Source organism: Punica granatum, chromosome 8, assembly GCF_007655135.1.
Source record: "Punica granatum isolate Tunisia-2019 chromosome 8, ASM765513v2, whole genome shotgun sequence".
Classification (NCBI taxonomy): domain Eukaryota; kingdom Viridiplantae; phylum Streptophyta; class Magnoliopsida; order Myrtales; family Lythraceae; genus Punica; species Punica granatum.
The window spans coordinates 371,254-387,411 of NC_045134.1; the positions used below are offsets into that span (position 1 = coordinate 371,254).

The 16,158-nt window shown below is 42.1% G+C and overlaps 4 protein-coding genes and 1 pseudogene across 5 annotated transcripts; 2 read left to right on the plus strand and 3 right to left on the minus strand.

The window, feature by feature from the left end:
* The first annotated feature begins 114 nt into the window (after positions 1-114).
* LOC116187992 (probable prefoldin subunit 5) lies at positions 115-2,586 on the plus strand. The gene is made up of 3 exons (XM_031517072.1): positions 115-490; positions 724-801; positions 2,063-2,586. The coding sequence occupies exons 1-3, from the start codon at positions 188-190 to the stop codon at positions 2,144-2,146; spliced, it is 465 nt and encodes a 154-aa protein (XP_031372932.1). The 5' UTR covers positions 115-187; the 3' UTR covers positions 2,147-2,586.
* Positions 2,587-3,394: 808 nt separating this feature from the next.
* LOC116187990 lies at positions 3,395-4,666 on the minus strand. The gene is made up of 2 exons (XM_031517069.1): positions 4,497-4,666; positions 3,395-4,313 (listed from the first exon to the last, which is right to left on the minus strand). Exons 1-2 carry the CDS (start codon positions 4,508-4,510, stop codon positions 3,758-3,760), a joined length of 570 nt encoding a protein of 189 aa, XP_031372929.1. The 5' UTR covers positions 4,511-4,666; the 3' UTR covers positions 3,395-3,757.
* A 175-nt stretch (positions 4,667-4,841) lies between these two features.
* On the plus strand, positions 4,842-10,121 carry LOC116187988 (pentatricopeptide repeat-containing protein At3g09040, mitochondrial-like). 2 transcript variants are annotated; one of them, XM_031517066.1, is made up of 3 exons: positions 4,842-9,133; positions 9,223-9,341; positions 9,593-10,121. In XM_031517066.1, exon 1 carries the CDS (start codon positions 6,640-6,642, stop codon positions 9,016-9,018), a length of 2,379 nt encoding a protein of 792 aa, XP_031372926.1. In that variant the 5' UTR covers positions 4,842-6,639; the 3' UTR covers positions 9,019-9,133; positions 9,223-9,341; positions 9,593-10,121. The 2 variants fall into 2 exon arrangements, with proteins under 2 accessions (XP_031372926.1, XP_031372925.1); XM_031517065.1 differs by having other exon boundaries at positions 9,223-9,311.
* A 15-nt stretch (positions 10,122-10,136) lies between these two features.
* On the minus strand, positions 10,137-12,913 carry LOC116187993 (annotated as a pseudogene).
* Positions 12,914-13,079: 166 nt separating this feature from the next.
* LOC116187989 lies at positions 13,080-15,234 on the minus strand. Its single transcript, XM_031517068.1, has 4 exons — positions 15,014-15,234; positions 14,511-14,619; positions 13,824-14,038; positions 13,080-13,561 (listed from the first exon to the last, which is right to left on the minus strand). The coding sequence occupies exons 2-4, from the start codon at positions 14,598-14,600 to the stop codon at positions 13,264-13,266; spliced, it is 603 nt and encodes a 200-aa protein (XP_031372928.1). The 5' UTR covers positions 14,601-14,619; positions 15,014-15,234; the 3' UTR covers positions 13,080-13,263.
* Positions 15,235-16,158: the final 924 nt, after the last annotated feature.

Here is a 16,158-nt window from a genome sequence, read left to right on the forward strand (position 1 = left end):
TTAGCCCATAAAAGCACCGCAACCGCAAGCCCAAGCCCAAGCCCAAGCAAGCGGAGAGTTGCTATTTCTCTCCTCTCCTCTCCTCTCTCCTCTCTCCTCTATTTCTTTCCTTTCCTTCCTCCCAGCTTGACTGAAGAAGAAGAAAGAAGCGGAACGGAGCCAAAAACAACAAACAAAGAAAAGAAAAATGGCGTCGTCAAGGGGAAGTGGGAGTGGAGTGGGAGCGGAGATGGAGAAGATGAGCGTAGAGCAGCTCAAGGCCATCAAGGAGCAGAGTGATCTCGAAGTCAATCTCCTCCAGGACAGCCTCAACAACATCCGCACCGCCACCTCCCGCCTCGAGATCGCCTCCTCCGCCCTCCACGACCTCTCCCTCCGCCCCCAGGGCCAGAAGATGCTCGTCCCCCTCACCGCCTCTCTCTACGTCCCTGGGACTCTCGATGACGCTGATAGAGTCCTCGTCGATGTTGGCACCGGCTATTTCATCGAGGTACCCTCCTCCCTCTTTCTTCCTCCCTCCCTCCGTTTTTCCCTTCTCCCTTCTCCTCCTCCTCCTCCTCCTCCTCCTCCTTCCATTAGGCAATCAAATTAACTTACTTCCTACTTTGAAGCTAACTAGGATTAGGATCCCGTGCCTTCCCTTTCCTTGCTTTTGAATTGATGGTCCAGATCGAACTTTTCCAGCCCTTCACTCTCTAGACAATAATTTTGTTTATGTAACAGAAAACGATGGCCGAAGGCAAGGATTACTGCGAACGGAAAATCAATTTGCTCAAGTCCAATTTCGAGCAGCTCATTGAGGTACCTATCGCCGCATTCACTCCTTATCTAATCTCGCTGGGGATTTTTTATGTGGAGCATTGTTCTGGTTGGAGGCTTCATATTATGTTGTGTTATGTTATTACCATAAAGCTATTTCATTTACCTGCAGTTGCATGCGTAAGAAAGCTATTTCATTCACCCGTATTGTATTTGTGTGCGTGCATGCTTGCTGACAGACCAACAATACAAGCCGGAACTAAACGAAACACTAGCCTTAATCATCAACTGACTGACTGCTCAGAAGCAACTTTCTTAATAAATAGGGAATGCTGCTGAAAAAACAATATCCGATTGTGCAAGTACATTCTTTTCTTGCTGCTCCACCTCTACTTCCTGTCATTGTAGCACTACCTTTCTACATATCTCAAGGATCTTTTGGATGTTGGCTCTAAACTGGCAAGAAAAGAATGATATATATATATATATATAAAGGTTGATTCCAGCAAAACTAATGGAAGCTCGTCTATTCCATAGCATCGATATGCCACTGCTGACCATTTATCTAGATTGATATCTTTCCCACTGAATTGGTGTCATTTGAATTATTCTCCTCAAAGCAAGAGACCACACTAAGCTTAGTTCAGTTTTTGATAGTGATGTGTTCTTTCCTGCGGACTACTACTTAATAGATTACTTCTGTACACTAGCTATTATATTTAATAGTTATACTGAAACCTCCTAAGCTTTTCTTCAAATTTTCTTCCTAGTTTGCCCCATCCCAACAGCGGCAATAAAGAAGACACTTTACTGTTAAGCAAGAGGAGCAATCCCGAGTGCAGAACTTGGACTGTACATTTCAAATCGCCGACTTATGTTAAACACCACGCTCAAATCAATTAAAATTTACGCTGCCAAGATTTAATGATTGTAATTTAGAATATCATATCAAAATCAGAATAGCATTCTTCCAGTCTTGTTCCTGCTGCCAAATGAATGATTTACCTCAATGGTTCGATGAAAGCTGATTAGTCAATAGAACAACAACATCTATCGCAAATGCCTCCTCATCATGCTCCCTGCCTCTGACCTCTCTCTTCGAGGCCTCTGGAATGTTGTGGCCCAATTAAGCTTCGCTATCAGGTTGTTCGCACGCGAATCATTCGAATGTATTGTATCGCGGTAGTATGGCCGCCACATTGAGCTTCTTGTTTCGTTCCTGTGGTGAAATTCTAAGTAGATGGAATTAGAAAGGCTGTGAATGCTTTTCTGATCATTGTTTCAATGAAATTATTAATTGCAGGTGGCTTCTAAAAAGAAAAGCATAGCAGATGAGGCTGGAGCGGTCTTACAGGCAAAGTTGAAGCAGTTATCTCCTGCGTCATGATGAAGTATGTGTTCTATTAAATGGACCGTGGTCCAATCTACCTCAAAAGACTTGTGTTGGCAGAACCTGCTCAGTCAGACGGTCTCAAAACGATGCTCTTTCAGCTCTGTAATGTGTCAATTCCTTGGAGTCCATCACAGCAGTACCTCGGGCAGGTATTCCCACTCTTCAAACAGAGAGAGAGGGGTATCTAATCTAGCACTGCAGGGCTTGATCATGTGTCTGCGAGTCGAGTACTTCCTGGGTTTGTGCCATTCTGTTCCTATGAGTGTCATTGAACACTGTCTTTGTTATGTAAGTTGTGTTCCTTCTCTCTCACGTTTTAAGGAAGATTATTAGCTTCTCTCTCTCTTTTTTCCCGGCATATCAGCCCCCTGTTTAAAGCATGGGTTAATTTAATGAGGAGCTGGGAGATAATGATATATAGAGATTTCCCATAAGTCCTTGCTTAATAAAGTAAAGAAGATGGAGAATATCTAGAATTAGTAGGGATAATATTAATATAGCAAGTATATAGCAGCTGAGACACAAACAGTAGGGTGTTTTGTCAGCTCAGTTCTCTCGTTTTTCTTCTGTTGCTATTTGTTCGGAAGGAGAAGTTATTGGGTGATTCTACCTCAAGCACCAATCGAATTGTTTGGAATTAAGAACATGGTGTTAATCACTCGGATAAATGTCATAATTATTTTTTATTAAAGAATTTTTGTTGTAGGATCTTTCGTAACAATGGCTAATGATGAATTATTGGCGGGCCTACGGTTAATTAATTTCCATAATATCTTTTGTCTCGGTGTTTCCTTTTCAGCTAACTTTCCCTGCAACCAATTATCAAAGAGGCCAACCTAAATGGTTAGGCCTTGTTTGGTTAGCCTAACTTTCCTTTTCACGTTCGTAACAATGACTAATGATGAATTATTGTTTGTTTGTCTGTTGGAAAATGGGGGGGGGGGGGAAGAATGGTAGAAGACATCACAGAAAGAAAAGCAGCATTTGATTCCTTTGGAGAAAAACGACAGACGAAATTTGCAATGCCTCTAATGCGACGATACAAAAACTGCTTCCAACTCTGAGCAGTGAGTGCATCAACACCTCAAAGACATTCAACCTAGTACCGTATTAATATTATGCACAATAATTTCGAGGTGTGACTGTAGCCTAGATTGCAGCTTCAAGCTCCGCCGGCGGCATATGCCTCCGTTTGTTTGTTTGTTTAAGCTGACGAAAAGAAAAGCAGGGCAAGGCCAGGGGTGGGGAAATACAAGGTATTAGTTTATTGATGATTGCATGCAGGATCCCGACATGAATTTCCTTTCGCTGACCATACAATACCATAGTCCATTACCACAAACTATAAACTACAAAGGACTAGCAGGCATTATAAAAGAGAACCCTTCTGTGGCAAGCATCATGACATAGACAACCTTCCTTGTTCGGGTTCTCTTCTTTGCCAAGCATCAAGCTCCCTAGATTTCTATATATATATATATATATATATATATATATATATATGTTTCACATACTCAAAAGTCTTTTTATCTCTACCAATATTTCCAACCGCACAACCGTACCTGGACCGTACAGCAGCACCAACAGACTCCATCTCTTTCTCCTTCACTTCTGACTATCTGCCATCACTTTCTTCGTGGTGAAAACAAGACCATATGACACGGACGTGAAATACACCAACAGAGCTGGTGCAATTGCTCCAACTAGGATGAGAACCGTGTTTAACGAATACTTGCTCCCGCATGATAGTCTCCCCAGCTTGATCTGGACCACATCAACCATCGCTAGTAGCAAGAACAGGCACCCGCACATTGTCCCATATATCGACAGGTAGAAAGCTATGAGGCTGATCTTCTGTCGATGAGGATTTTTCAGGTCCTGCTTCTGGTAGATGTAGAGGAAGATCTTCACTGTCTTGGCCATAAAACCTGAGAACACGAAGCAGCTGAAGGATGCAATCTCGAAGGAGACAAGCCTCTTGCGCAGCCTAGTGTCCGAGTGGCACTCCGAGCGATCCTCGAGGCTCTGGATTTGGCCTGGAGTTGCTAAGGACAGCCCTACAAACACTGCCACTGTGAACAGAGAGTTTAAGCTCACGATATCATCCAGTACTTTCTGAAAATACTTCTTCTCATCCACCCTCTCCTCTTCGGTTTTGCTCCTGTAAATACCAAGAGAAATCACAGAAACAAATTAAGGCATAGAAGACAATTGAAGAACCCCTCGCATATGCGTATGCATATGGCTAGTTGAACTTCCAAATTTAACAGCTCATTCATGCATATGATGATAAACACAAGAGAGAGAGAGAGAGAGAGAGAGAGTCAGAGTCACAGAGGCCGACCCGTCCTCAGCCATGACGATTGCTCGTCTTTATTGATGTTAGCAGCTGAAGCTAAGGAGAGATCATTGGGTTTAATTTATATTGAATTTCTCGACCACGTGAATCTCAATAAGTATCTATCTTTCTTTACAGAAGTACCACAAGCAGTATTGTATATCATGTCAACTTCAGTATAATTGGTTAGCTTTCTTTCGCGATAAAAGACCAGAACAACTGCACATATAGAGGGCCACATCTTGCCAGCCAGCCACTACCATAAAGTGTCAAAACATTGTGATAGTAGACACCACCAAGATGCTAAAAGGTCAAGTTAATAGCTTTGTTGTTTTCCAATGAAAAACAAGGAACTCACTCGACCAAAGTCCTCAAGCTTTCTTAAAACTGCTCTGGTCTATCTATTGAGGTCTCCCGAAGATAAGTAAGCAGAGCAGCCAATGCCCATCTCAAGACCTCCAATATCGTATGTTTCTTTTCTTTTTCTATACATGGTTTGATTTGGAGAGGATGTGGATGGGAGATAATATTTATTCATTGCTATCAACACCACACCAGAATGCTCCTATATATGTTTCTTTCAGATGTAGCGAAAACTCCCATCTCATGTTCTCCTCTCCAGCATTCATTTTCATGGTATCATTTCCAGTTGATGTAATGTTTTCTTAGTCATCCTATTCCACTTTGGAGTCCATCCATCCCAATTGAGTTTATGGTCATGTTAACTTGTAGGCCTATGTCCTGTCCTGCTATGGCAAATCTGAGGTGAGAACTTGGTTGGTTAAATATCTTAGCTAGCTATTAGCATCAACTGAGTTTAGCAAAGGAACTGCCTGCATAGGCATAGGCATTGCCATGGCCTTTATCGCCATGGCCATTGCCATATTGTCATATTGCTACATTGCCATATTGCTATATTGCCATTACCATTGCCACGAGAAGATATATATATATATGAACTTATGAAAGAAGGCAGGCATAACCATAAATTGTGTCATGTTGACCAAAAGAGCTAGTGCATGCACAGGCATACGCATAGCCAAGCCATGCGATTGTTTGTGAGAAGATATATATATGATGAAGAACTCACATTAAGTACCTATGTTTCATTTTCAAATGGATGAAGCAGAATCAGATGAAATTCTAAGTACGTCTGACAATACAATACAATACAATACAATACCATACAATTCAAATGGGAATTCTACAACCCGAGTCGCCTTGCCTACATCTACCAATACTAGGCTATGCAAATGCAAATGCAAATGCAAATGCTAAAAAGAAATAAAAATACAAGTGCAGTGCAGCCAGCCAGCAGTCTGATTCTAACCTCTTTCCATCTCTAATTTAATTTAGGGTGATTGCTGCGCCTGTGCCTGTGAAGGAAGCTGGTCAATCGGAATCAGGAGGTGATGATATTGACGAGTCGACTACTGACGAGGATGAAACGATTGGGATGGCTGGCGGATCATGTTGTATAACGGAGGTTTCTGAGCTGGGTGGCCGCGTCTGATAGCGGTAGTTTCTGTGGGAGAAGAAGGTGCCATAAGTAACTAGACCTCGCCGGTCATAGTCATCGGAGCTGGGGTTTTCTTCTTCGCAGCACAGAACGCACTGCAGGATTTCAATTATGAACGACATATTGATGCTGATTCTGCCGCCCCTTCTTCTGCAACGGATCTGGAGTCGGTAAGTAAGTAACACTCACAGTCACAGTCACAGTCACAGTCACAGTCACACACCGCGCGACGCGATGTGCGGCCTTCCTTAGGTTGAGCTTCGTAATCCCTTCCTTTAATTATCAAAATAATGGTTGGAAGAGGAGAAGAGGTACCGCGTTGACTGCCTGTGCCCGTGGCCTTTGCTTGAGTTGAATTGAGTTGAGGCAACAGGCAAGGGGCAAGAAAGAAGAAGAATGATGACATGGGCATAATTTATTGGGCAGGTTGCAGCCCATCCCATCCCATCCCCATTGATATTATCCTGTCTGTCCGTACAACTCACCGTGGGCTGCACTGCACTGCACAGCACAGCAGGATTCTCATCTCATTGCTCGACGGGACGGACAGACGGACGGACTGACGATCATCGATCACGACATTACTTTGGCCGACGGTGGCGGTGGAATAATGCTCATCTGAGGTGGCAGATGAGGATACCGTCAAAGCTGAAAGAATCACTCACCTTCGCTATACCCGCCGGCGGCCGCTCCTCGAGGTCTGGATTCACATGTCCTTTCTCTTCATGCTCCTCTCTCTCCCTACCAAAAGATGCACCTGCTCTTGCTGCCCGTCTCTCTCGCGCTGCGGATTCCAAGTCGCTGCTTCTTGGGATGCAGCTGCATGCACAGATTACCAAGTGGGGATTCATCTCTGATATCTTCTCTCAGAATCAGCTCATCCTCATGTACACCAAGTGCTCGGCCCTGAAGTGCGGCCTCGAGGTGTTTGAGCAAATGCCTCACAGAAATCTCTTTTCTTGGACTTTGCTGCTCTCTGGCGCAGTGCAGGTTGGGGAGCTTGAACTAGGTCTGGTCCTCTTATCGGACATGACGAGACACAGGTTTTTGCCGAACGAGTTTGCCCTCGGCAGCGCTTTAAAGATATGCATCGATTTGAGTGCTTTTGAGATGGGCATGTCCATTCATGGTTACGCGGTGAAAATTGGGGTGGAAAGGAATCCGTTTGTCGGTAGTTCAATGTTGAACTTCTACTCTAGGCTAGGGTCCATAGAAGAAGCTGAGGCGGTATTCTGTTCTGTAAATAATCCTGATACTGGCTGTTGGAATGCTATGGCCGGAGCTTATGCCGATTGTGGTTTGGGTTTGAAAGCGGTGGAGTTAGTGTCTTTGATGCAAGCTAAGGGAGTTCACTTGGATGAATTTACCTTTGCAAATGCTCTCAAAGGCTGCTCGTTGGTTGGCTATGACAATTATGGAAGAGAGCTACATGGGCTTATTGTTTGTAGTGAGTTGGGATTCAGTACGTCAATCTCGAACACACTGCTCCATATGTACCTCAAAACTGGTAGAAAGGACTCTGCTTTGAAAGTCTTTAACATGATGCATGAGAAAGATATAATAACATGGAACACCATGTTTTCCTCTGTTAGAGATGATGCTAGAAGTCTAGTTCATCTGTTTCATAAGTTCATGTCGATGGAGATGAAGCCCAATAGTATTACCTTTTCAATCTTGTTAAGACGCTGTGGAGATATTTCTGATCTTAGCTTAGGGCTTCAGTTCTGTTGTCTTGTCTTGCAGTCTGGATTATTCAGTGACAGTAAAGTCACAAGATCACTGATCAACATGTTCTCTAATTGTGGAGCAATGTCTATGGCACATTCAATTTTCGACTGCATATCCTCAAAAAGCACCTGCGATGTGAATGAGTTAATTTCTGGGTACAATTTAACTCACTGTTACATGGAAGCCCTACGAGTATTTTGCCATTTGTCAGAGTTTGGTATTAAGGCCGACGAGTGTACTTTCTCCAGCATTTTAGAAAGTTGTTGCAGATCAGGAAACGAGAAAATGGGAAATAAAATTCATTGTGCTATCCTTAAGTTTGGTTTCTCATCTCATGGCTACATTTGCAGCTCATTAGTCAAACTTTATGCCACCGTAGGAAGACAAATTGATGCTTTTCGGTGCTTAAGGGAGCTCAAAAGATCAGATTTGACTTGCTGGGGTTCTCTGGTATCAACCCTAGTCCATCATGGCTGCAGTGATGAAGCCATGCATTCTATGAAGCGTTTAATGGAATCTGGGGATGATCCTGATGAGTTCATCTTGGGTAGTATATTTAATGGCTGTGCCAATATGTCTTCTTTGCATCAGACTAAGTCTGCTCATTCACTTGCTGTCAAGATGGGCCATGACACACATAGGTTTATTGCTAGTTCAGTTATTGATGCGTATGCAAAATGTGGAGATGTTCAAAGTGCTAGGATGGCTTTTGATCACTCATCTGATATCAAGGATGTGGTCATTTATAATTCCATGATTATGGGGTATGCCCATAATGGTCTTGTAGTGGAAGCTATGGAAATCTTTGATAAAATGAAGTTGGCAAATCTGCAGCTTAGCCAAGCTACCTTTGTGTCAGCGATATCAGCTTGTAGTCATATGGGTTTTCTTTATCAAGGCTGTCTCTTGTTTCAGTCGATGAAATCTGAGTATGGGATGGAACCATCTCCGGATATTTATGGTTGCATTGTTGATATGTTGTCCCGAAGCGGATATCTCGTCCATGCTAAAACTATGATTGAAGAAATGCCCTTTCCTCCATGGCCAGGAATATTGAGATCCTTGCTGAGTGGTTCTAGGGTTCATGGGAACATAGCTATAAGCAAATGGGCTTATGAGAAGCTACTTCAGTTGGTCCCTGAGAATGACGCCGCCCATATCTTGTTGTCAAGTGTTTACTCTGAAGCCGGTAGCTGGGAAGATGCTGCCTTCCTACAGAGAGACATGATTGACAAGGGTATCTCAAAATCCCCTGGGCATAGTTGGATCCAGATGCAGTAGAATTTTACTTGTTAGGCTGATCTCCGGTCAGAGCGGCTTCTGGAGATTGTGCTTTGAATTTTGCTGCCTGAAGACTGAATCTTCCATAGAACTCCAGTAAATTTTTTTTTGTCTGGTATTGTCTATTGTCCAAAAATCTCCTTTTCTTTCCCTTCTTCATGTTGTGGTTTTTCACCCATCACAAAGTTTTCATAATTGTTGCAGAGCCCACCGCGGTTCACCATTTCTAGTTGGCTTTCACAGAGTGATGTGAAGAAGACCACCAAATCCTTTTGGTGTATCAGTTGTTGCAGGTACTTGCTACAGTGATATCATGTCTGCTGGTAATGCCTTGAAGAGTCTTGCTCATGCACAAACTGATAATTTCTATTCTCTCCACCATGTAAATTGCGCATATATAGAAAATAATAAAATATTGCTGTTTGAAATGTTTTACTTGAAGGCCATGACAGTAGGGTCAAGATTTTTCTTGGGCCATGTAGGTCGAATTTTTTGGGCATAGTCCTGGTTCATACTTGGGTGTATGTCTGATTTCAACTTGTAATGGTATATCCTTGACATTAATTGGTTGCAGAGTAGAGGCACTGACTGAATGGGCTCCAAATAAGGCTACGACTTAACAGTTAATCCTTTGGACCTAAAGAGAGAGTTGTTCAGGAGTTGTCTGTTTCTCTAGGGGACGTTGCCAGCAACTGTTGACGCCTTGGAGACAAGCTCATCTCTCCTTCGCATCTGCACGCCCATCTCGGGGCTTTGACCAGTACAGTATTTTTGAAGGGTGAGAAAAATTACCCTAGATTTCTGCTCTGATTCTCAAGGTTACAACATATGAAGAAGGGGATCCTTATCTTTGTTTTTGATGTGCTAAAATGGTAGAAGTGTGGATCAGTCTTTGATCCTAGTCATGTTCTTACCTTTTCTGTGTTCTTATCCTCTCTGTGTTGACTGTTATTTAAGATGGTGTGTTTGTATTTGAATTTTAAAGTAACTAGCCATAGGAGACAGTTACTTAGCAGTTGTCTGTCTATTTATATGTAAGAAGTGATTGAATGGGGTCTGTAATGATGAAACGATAATGAATGAATTGTTCATCATCCACTCTATCTTCTGTTCTTCTCTATTTTCTGTGTTAAGTGTTGCATAACTGCAAGCACTGTGAATTCCTTCAAGAACAAGAAACTCCAGAGATTTCATTGCATTGAGAGTTTCAGAGATACAAGAGTGTGAGGATTCGAAATATAACATAAAATCTTCTATTCTTACAACTTAGTAATAATGACGAATTCTTCTCCTTTTCTTGTTAGCTAGTACCATCACTATACGTTATATGTAAACAGTGCATTACCATATAAACAGAGTCTCTAGTGGAGATTGCCATTACATCTGCACAAGAGACGGCCCGGGGAAGTGTAGCTCTGCAGCTTTCTTGGCTCTGAACAACAAATCATAACCATCACCTGACAATGGTAGGTTTCTTTCTGTGTCTTTCTCTGCCTTGTTTGTTTCAGTTGATGCTATCAGCAATGAGGCATCACATCCCTTCACAAAACAGAAAACCGTGCAAGAATTTTGTGCGAGAGAACCACCAAATGAGGTATTACCGACATGACACAGGGGCTTTGAGTTATGCCTTCTTCATTCCCTAGAGTTCAAAGCATACGAGAATGATTACTATATGATTTTGCTGGGCTTTTTGGCATGGGATTATTGTAGATCACATTCTAATTCCAATTGCTTCGCGCATGATCTTAAGAACAACCACGGGACCATAACCAAGTGAACCGCCATTTGGAGGAGTTGATATTTTGAATGTTGTTGTTAGATCCAGAGGAAGCCTACATGTAGGGGATACAATACAACAGAACTAATTGAATATAAAGGCAGGACTTGAGGCGAGCTTCTACAAAGCAGTCGTGCGTCAAGCTGCGAAAAGCCCCGGCAGTTGCTTCTGGAACTTCTTGGAATTTGTAAGCAGCTGCATTGAAGGGATCGCTTCACCATATGGCCAACTCTGTGAGTAGAAATCACGACTCGTATATGAGAAGATTATTATGTTACTAACTTATTAGGCACTCTTAATTCAAAGTCAAAGGCATCATCTTGTCCTGCTAGAACAAGTTTTGGTTCTCAATCCTCGACATTGAATGACCCAAAATCACGTCTAATCTCGCCCTCACTCCCAGTCTTTAACTCTGGTAAGGCTCAAGCTAACCATTGCCTTCGCAAAATACTTGAAAAAGATCCGGTTATGTGTCGCCATTAGATCCACATCATCCCCGGTCCTCATGTCAGAGATCAGCTCCTGGTAGCTCGCAAGCAGCCCCTTCCACACCTTAAGATTCCTGTGGTATGCATTATCGAATTACCAAGGAGTTGTCCCGTTGTTACTCACAGCAAGATGCTGGAAATTGGGATCCTTTGGGGGGCCTGCTGCACATAGGCCCAGGGCGTAGGTTCTTTCCATGATCGGGTCAATATCAAACGTTTTGTTGAAGTTGTGGATTTGGGACTTGAAGACTGGGGGTGACACCGATGGTGTGGGCCCCTGATAGGGCCACCGAGTCCACTTCTGCGAGCCCTTTGGATCGGAAGAGGGATAGAAGCTGAGTCACTGTATGGTTCACGTCCGGAAGGTTTCCAGCCACTCTTGAGGACTTAAGACACCAGCCCGTCTCTCCTCCCTTTCAGTACTTCCCACCATGGGTCTTCTCCTACCTGACCTTTTTAACATTCCAACAGTTAACTAAATTGGGTTAGTCAAGTAACATAATGCATGCATGCATGCACACATGCGCGCGCACCCACCGACCCACACACATATATATATATATATGTATGAGTATATATTATGTATTTCCAAGTTAACGAGTTCACGGGTGGCAATAGCCATGATATCTGCGAAAGAAACAACACCCGGGCACTGCAACTCCACCGCTTCCTTTGCCTTGAAGAATACACCCTACCCCAACGCCTGACAACGACCGGTTCATGTCTACATCCCTCTCTGCCTTATTCTGCTCTGCCGATGCTATCAATATCGATGCGTCGCATCCCTAGCTTGAGAGGTAATCCACTCAGAAAAATGCAGGAAAGAAGTGGGGAAAAGCTGCTGCGACAAGTCCAGAGAAGAGGTTGAATGTTGGCTATAAATTGAACTTCCAGCGGAGGTGTTGAGATCAGGAGTGAGGACCTCGACAAAGCAGTCGTGGAAGAAGATCTGGAGAGCACCACCAACCGTGGAAGGGATCCATGAAGCTTAGTACGAACAACATGGCGGATTATGGGCTCAAGTTCTTGACAAGTGTCCATGTAGTAATCATAGGTTAGGCGACCCTCTGATGCCAGGGATACTCCTGCTGTACAAGGAATCGAAACGAGCAAGAGAGTCAAGAAGAAGCAAAAACGATGCATTGTAAGTGAACATAAGATAAGACACACTGATGCTCCTGTCTATGATCTATTTGTACTGCAACTGTACTGATGATTCTGTGATGCGAAGAGAATCTCTTTAATCTCTCTCCCCCCCTCTAGTTGTCTTTCTATTGGCCTCGCTCTTAACCCATTTTCCCTTACAAAGACATTTTTCCACGTTCCGATTTCTTGCAGCGTTACATACATCAAGCTGTTTTTAGCTGGTTTGAGACAGAGAAGGGAAGAGAGTTAACTGGGATGGATGATTGTCCATCTGATATAGTCATTCAGAAAACTTTTAGACGAATCTCACTCATGCTCTGCAGATCAGGAGAATCATGTTGTCCTTTTCTTATTAATAATGAGTTCTGGGCATGTGCCTTCCTTGCAACTTACTTCCAATCATTTCAATCACCTCTCGTGGCCTGCGTATATTACATGTACCACCTCATGTTCACGTATCTTTTACCCTACATTTCGACGTAGCTCCTGTTCTACCTCGAAGTGACTGTTCGAAAACAGAAGAGGAAACTATTAATGCACCATTTGTAGTTTATGTTTTTGAGACCAAAATGCAGTAAATTAGGATTAAATGGTATTTGAGGGGACCCAAAAAAAGAAGATGCCTGAAATTGCCACAAAGGAGCAGATCATGTGTAATATGGTAAGGTGGTCGTATTCACAATCGATGATGCTGTTCAGAATTGCCAAGAGCTGCTCTTCGAACCTAAATGTCGATAAGAGAACTGAAATACACCAGTAGCCTATAAATAAGTCTTTCATTCTGAAAGAACGGCATTTATTCCCTTTCCAGGAAGAGACCACTACTAAGCATTAAGCGACAGCCTTCGTATGTGCCATCTCATAATCGCCTGGTAAAACCTCAGTGGCATCCCCCTTACTGCTCCCCTCAACTTCTTCAAAGTAGTCCTCGCGGGTGTTGCTCGCTAGCATGAGCGCAACGAGCCAGATAAGCATGGCATCCAGCGATAGGAAGGCCCCACCACCGAGAAGTCCCGTCTTAGCAGTCGGACATGAAGTGCTTTCCAAGGGGTGGACATTGTTGTTAATGTGAAGTTGCTCCATGATCGTGGGCCACAAAATTAGTGCTCCTCCTAATCCCACTAGTCCCCTGCAGATATACGATATTTCACACCAAGCATTCAGACCAAAGGGGATTGGCATTAACAGAGAATAGATAGATTTCTACAGTTATCTTCGTATCGAGCTATCTCATTCTCAATATGTCGCATTTCCAAATACATTAGTTATATCCCAAAGTCATAGACAAACTCCGAAAGAAGTACTGCGATCATGGACTGCATTAATTATAAGCATTCAAAAAAATCGTAGATTAGAATATTTGACCCTGTAACGGGTGAAAGTATGCTTACAGGGCGATGAGGAAGAACACCACGAAGCTCGTATTCTGGAACAAGGCAGATTGCGGGATGGACTTTCCCTTGTAAGGGTAAAACACGGACATAAAGCCCGCCACAGCACACGCGATAAGAAATGCGAAGGAGAGAGACCCCAAAACTACAGTCGGATCCGCCTTATACTTGCACACAGTAACACCTTTCATATCAATTGCTGTTCCTGCGGTTGGCTGTGAATCAAAAAAAAAAAAAGAGAGAGAGGAAAGGAGCACGGATGTTACATGAAAGAAAGTAGCAAAGATAGATGCGAACAAGGCAGCAAAGCATGAACTTGGAATATTTATTTATTTATTTTCTCCTTCATGATGCAGCAAAGATAATCTTTTGTAGGCTTGACAACATAAAGAGAGAGAGAAACTGAATAGATTTGAGAGGAGGGATGTTATCAAAAAGCAGTAGGTACACAACCAGGGGATAAAGAAATATGCAGCATATAATCAGAAAAGCACAAAGGCAAAGACCAATTGATGCAGATAAAAGAAATATGTAGTTTAGCAAACATATAATCAGAAAAAAAAAAAAAAACGAAGGCAAACCAATTGATAAAGAGATTAGATATACTTGCTCAGTCAAAGAAAGGAAATTAGGACGACGAAAGCAATTCATAAATTAGAACATAACATGGGGGATTAGAGAAGTCACCTTCTTATTCTCAGCAATCACTCCAAAGATGAATGACAGGACACCCAAAGTGGCCACGATCAAGGACATCTGTTTCATCGTAACAGCCATCTTGCTCCTCCTCCTCCTCCTAGACACACACACACACACACACACCAGGCATTATTTAAGCACATAACACACACAACTATGGCTATGAATTCATTCATTCTGCACCGAAACCAAACAAGGCCGTCAATCCAAGTCAATTTCATGGGGGTTTTGGAATTGGATGCACATCAAAGAGATCGTCCGTTTACTGAGAACATATTTTCATCTCATAAGCCAATTAGTATTCGAAGAACACGGAGGTCTATAAATTAGAGATCGACTCTTCGACATTCGAATATGGAAAAGAAACGATTTTTTTTTTTTTGCAGAGAATCGATTGGGATTGAGCTTCTAATGTGATGTGATGTGATTCCAAAGCAAATAACGAGCAAGAAGAAAGAGGCACGCCATGAATGAATAAAAGAGATGTCTACCTTTTGGTTTCGGTCCTATAGTATCGCCCAGCGCAGCCCCACACTCACACTCGCTGAAGAGTTACAGAGAGGATGACTGACTTCCTTCTCGATCTTGGGAAGAGAATGAATGAATGGGGTGTTGTAGTGTTAGGGTGTATAAGCAGCAAAGAAAAGCAGAGCGAGCTGCCAAAGAAATATACGGTTCTGAATCTTCTGATACTGATAATAAACACGGAGAGATAGAGAGAGAGTCAACTTCATCAGTATATAATAATATATCCGTAAATATTTTATTTTTTAATTTTCATTTTTAGTATTTTTGGGTGACGGAACGAATCCCCCCATTTTTAGGAACATCGGATTTCCGGTGATAGATTGCGCCTCCGTTCGCCCAATTTTGGGAACCTCCCCTGAAATATTGATATATATATATATATATATATATATATTTCAGTTACAAATATCGTTCTTTTTTAATTATTTATACATACATAAAAATTCTGAATGAACATTTTATCTACAATAAATAAAAGGATCCGTCGTCTAACATGATCTTCTTCTTCGTCTTCTTTCTATTTCTTTTCCCTCTCTTCAGTTACATATTAGAATTTTCCATAAAATTCCACTTTTTTATTAGCTGTATTTTCTTTTTTGGTGGGGGAAGGGGGCTTGGGAGGGAGGAGGGCAGTAGTTGGAATGTTAGCTGTTACGTGATAATATCCCTTTCAGCCATCTCCAATGTAACATGTTAATTTAGTCAACAAATATAAATGGTAACGTATTAATTCAATAATCTTTACCTTTTTTAGATTGTATAAGCATAAATATATATACATATGTACATATTATGCATATAAAGGGCGAAGGGATCTAATAAATAATTGATTAATTTGCGGTTAGGATTAAGTGGATAGTTGAACAAGATTAGTGTCAGCTAATAGATTGAGGATGTTTGTGATTTTGTAAAATAAATAAATGCATACATGAATGAAGATTAATTGAGCTAAATGCTAATCATAAAAAAATTGAATCCATCATATTAATCTCTCCCCCATATTTTTTTTTACCCATGAGACGTCAATTGTTGATTAAAAAATATATTTATATATATGAACGAATATATATGTAGAAATGATAGTGAGGCCATAGATTTTTCTTTCCCC

Excerpts from the sequence above, each read along its gene's own strand:
- LOC116187992 (XM_031517072.1), top strand. The coding sequence starts at position 188 with ATGGCGTCGTCAAGGGGAAGTGGGAGTGGAGTGGGAGCGGAGATGGAG. Across the intron at positions 491-723 it reads GCACCGGCTATTTCATCGAG|AAAACGATGGCCGAAGGCAA; the intron begins GTACCCTCCTCC and ends TTTATGTAACAG. Across the intron at positions 802-2,062 it reads ATTTCGAGCAGCTCATTGAG|GTGGCTTCTAAAAAGAAAAG; the intron begins GTACCTATCGCC and ends TATTAATTGCAG.
- LOC116187988 (XM_031517066.1), top strand. The coding sequence starts at position 6,640 with ATGAGGATACCGTCAAAGCTGAAAGAATCACTCACCTTCGCTATACCC.
- LOC116187989 (XM_031517068.1), bottom strand. The coding sequence starts at position 14,600 with ATGGCTGTTACGATGAAACAGATGTCCTTGATCGTGGCCACTTTGGGT. Across the intron at positions 14,039-14,510 it reads TGATTGCTGAGAATAAGAAG|CCAACCGCAGGAACAGCAAT; the intron begins GTGACTTCTCTA and ends TTTGATTCACAG. Across the intron at positions 13,562-13,823 it reads GTGTTCTTCCTCATCGCCCT|GGGACTAGTGGGATTAGGAG; the intron begins GTAAGCATACTT and ends GTATATCTGCAG.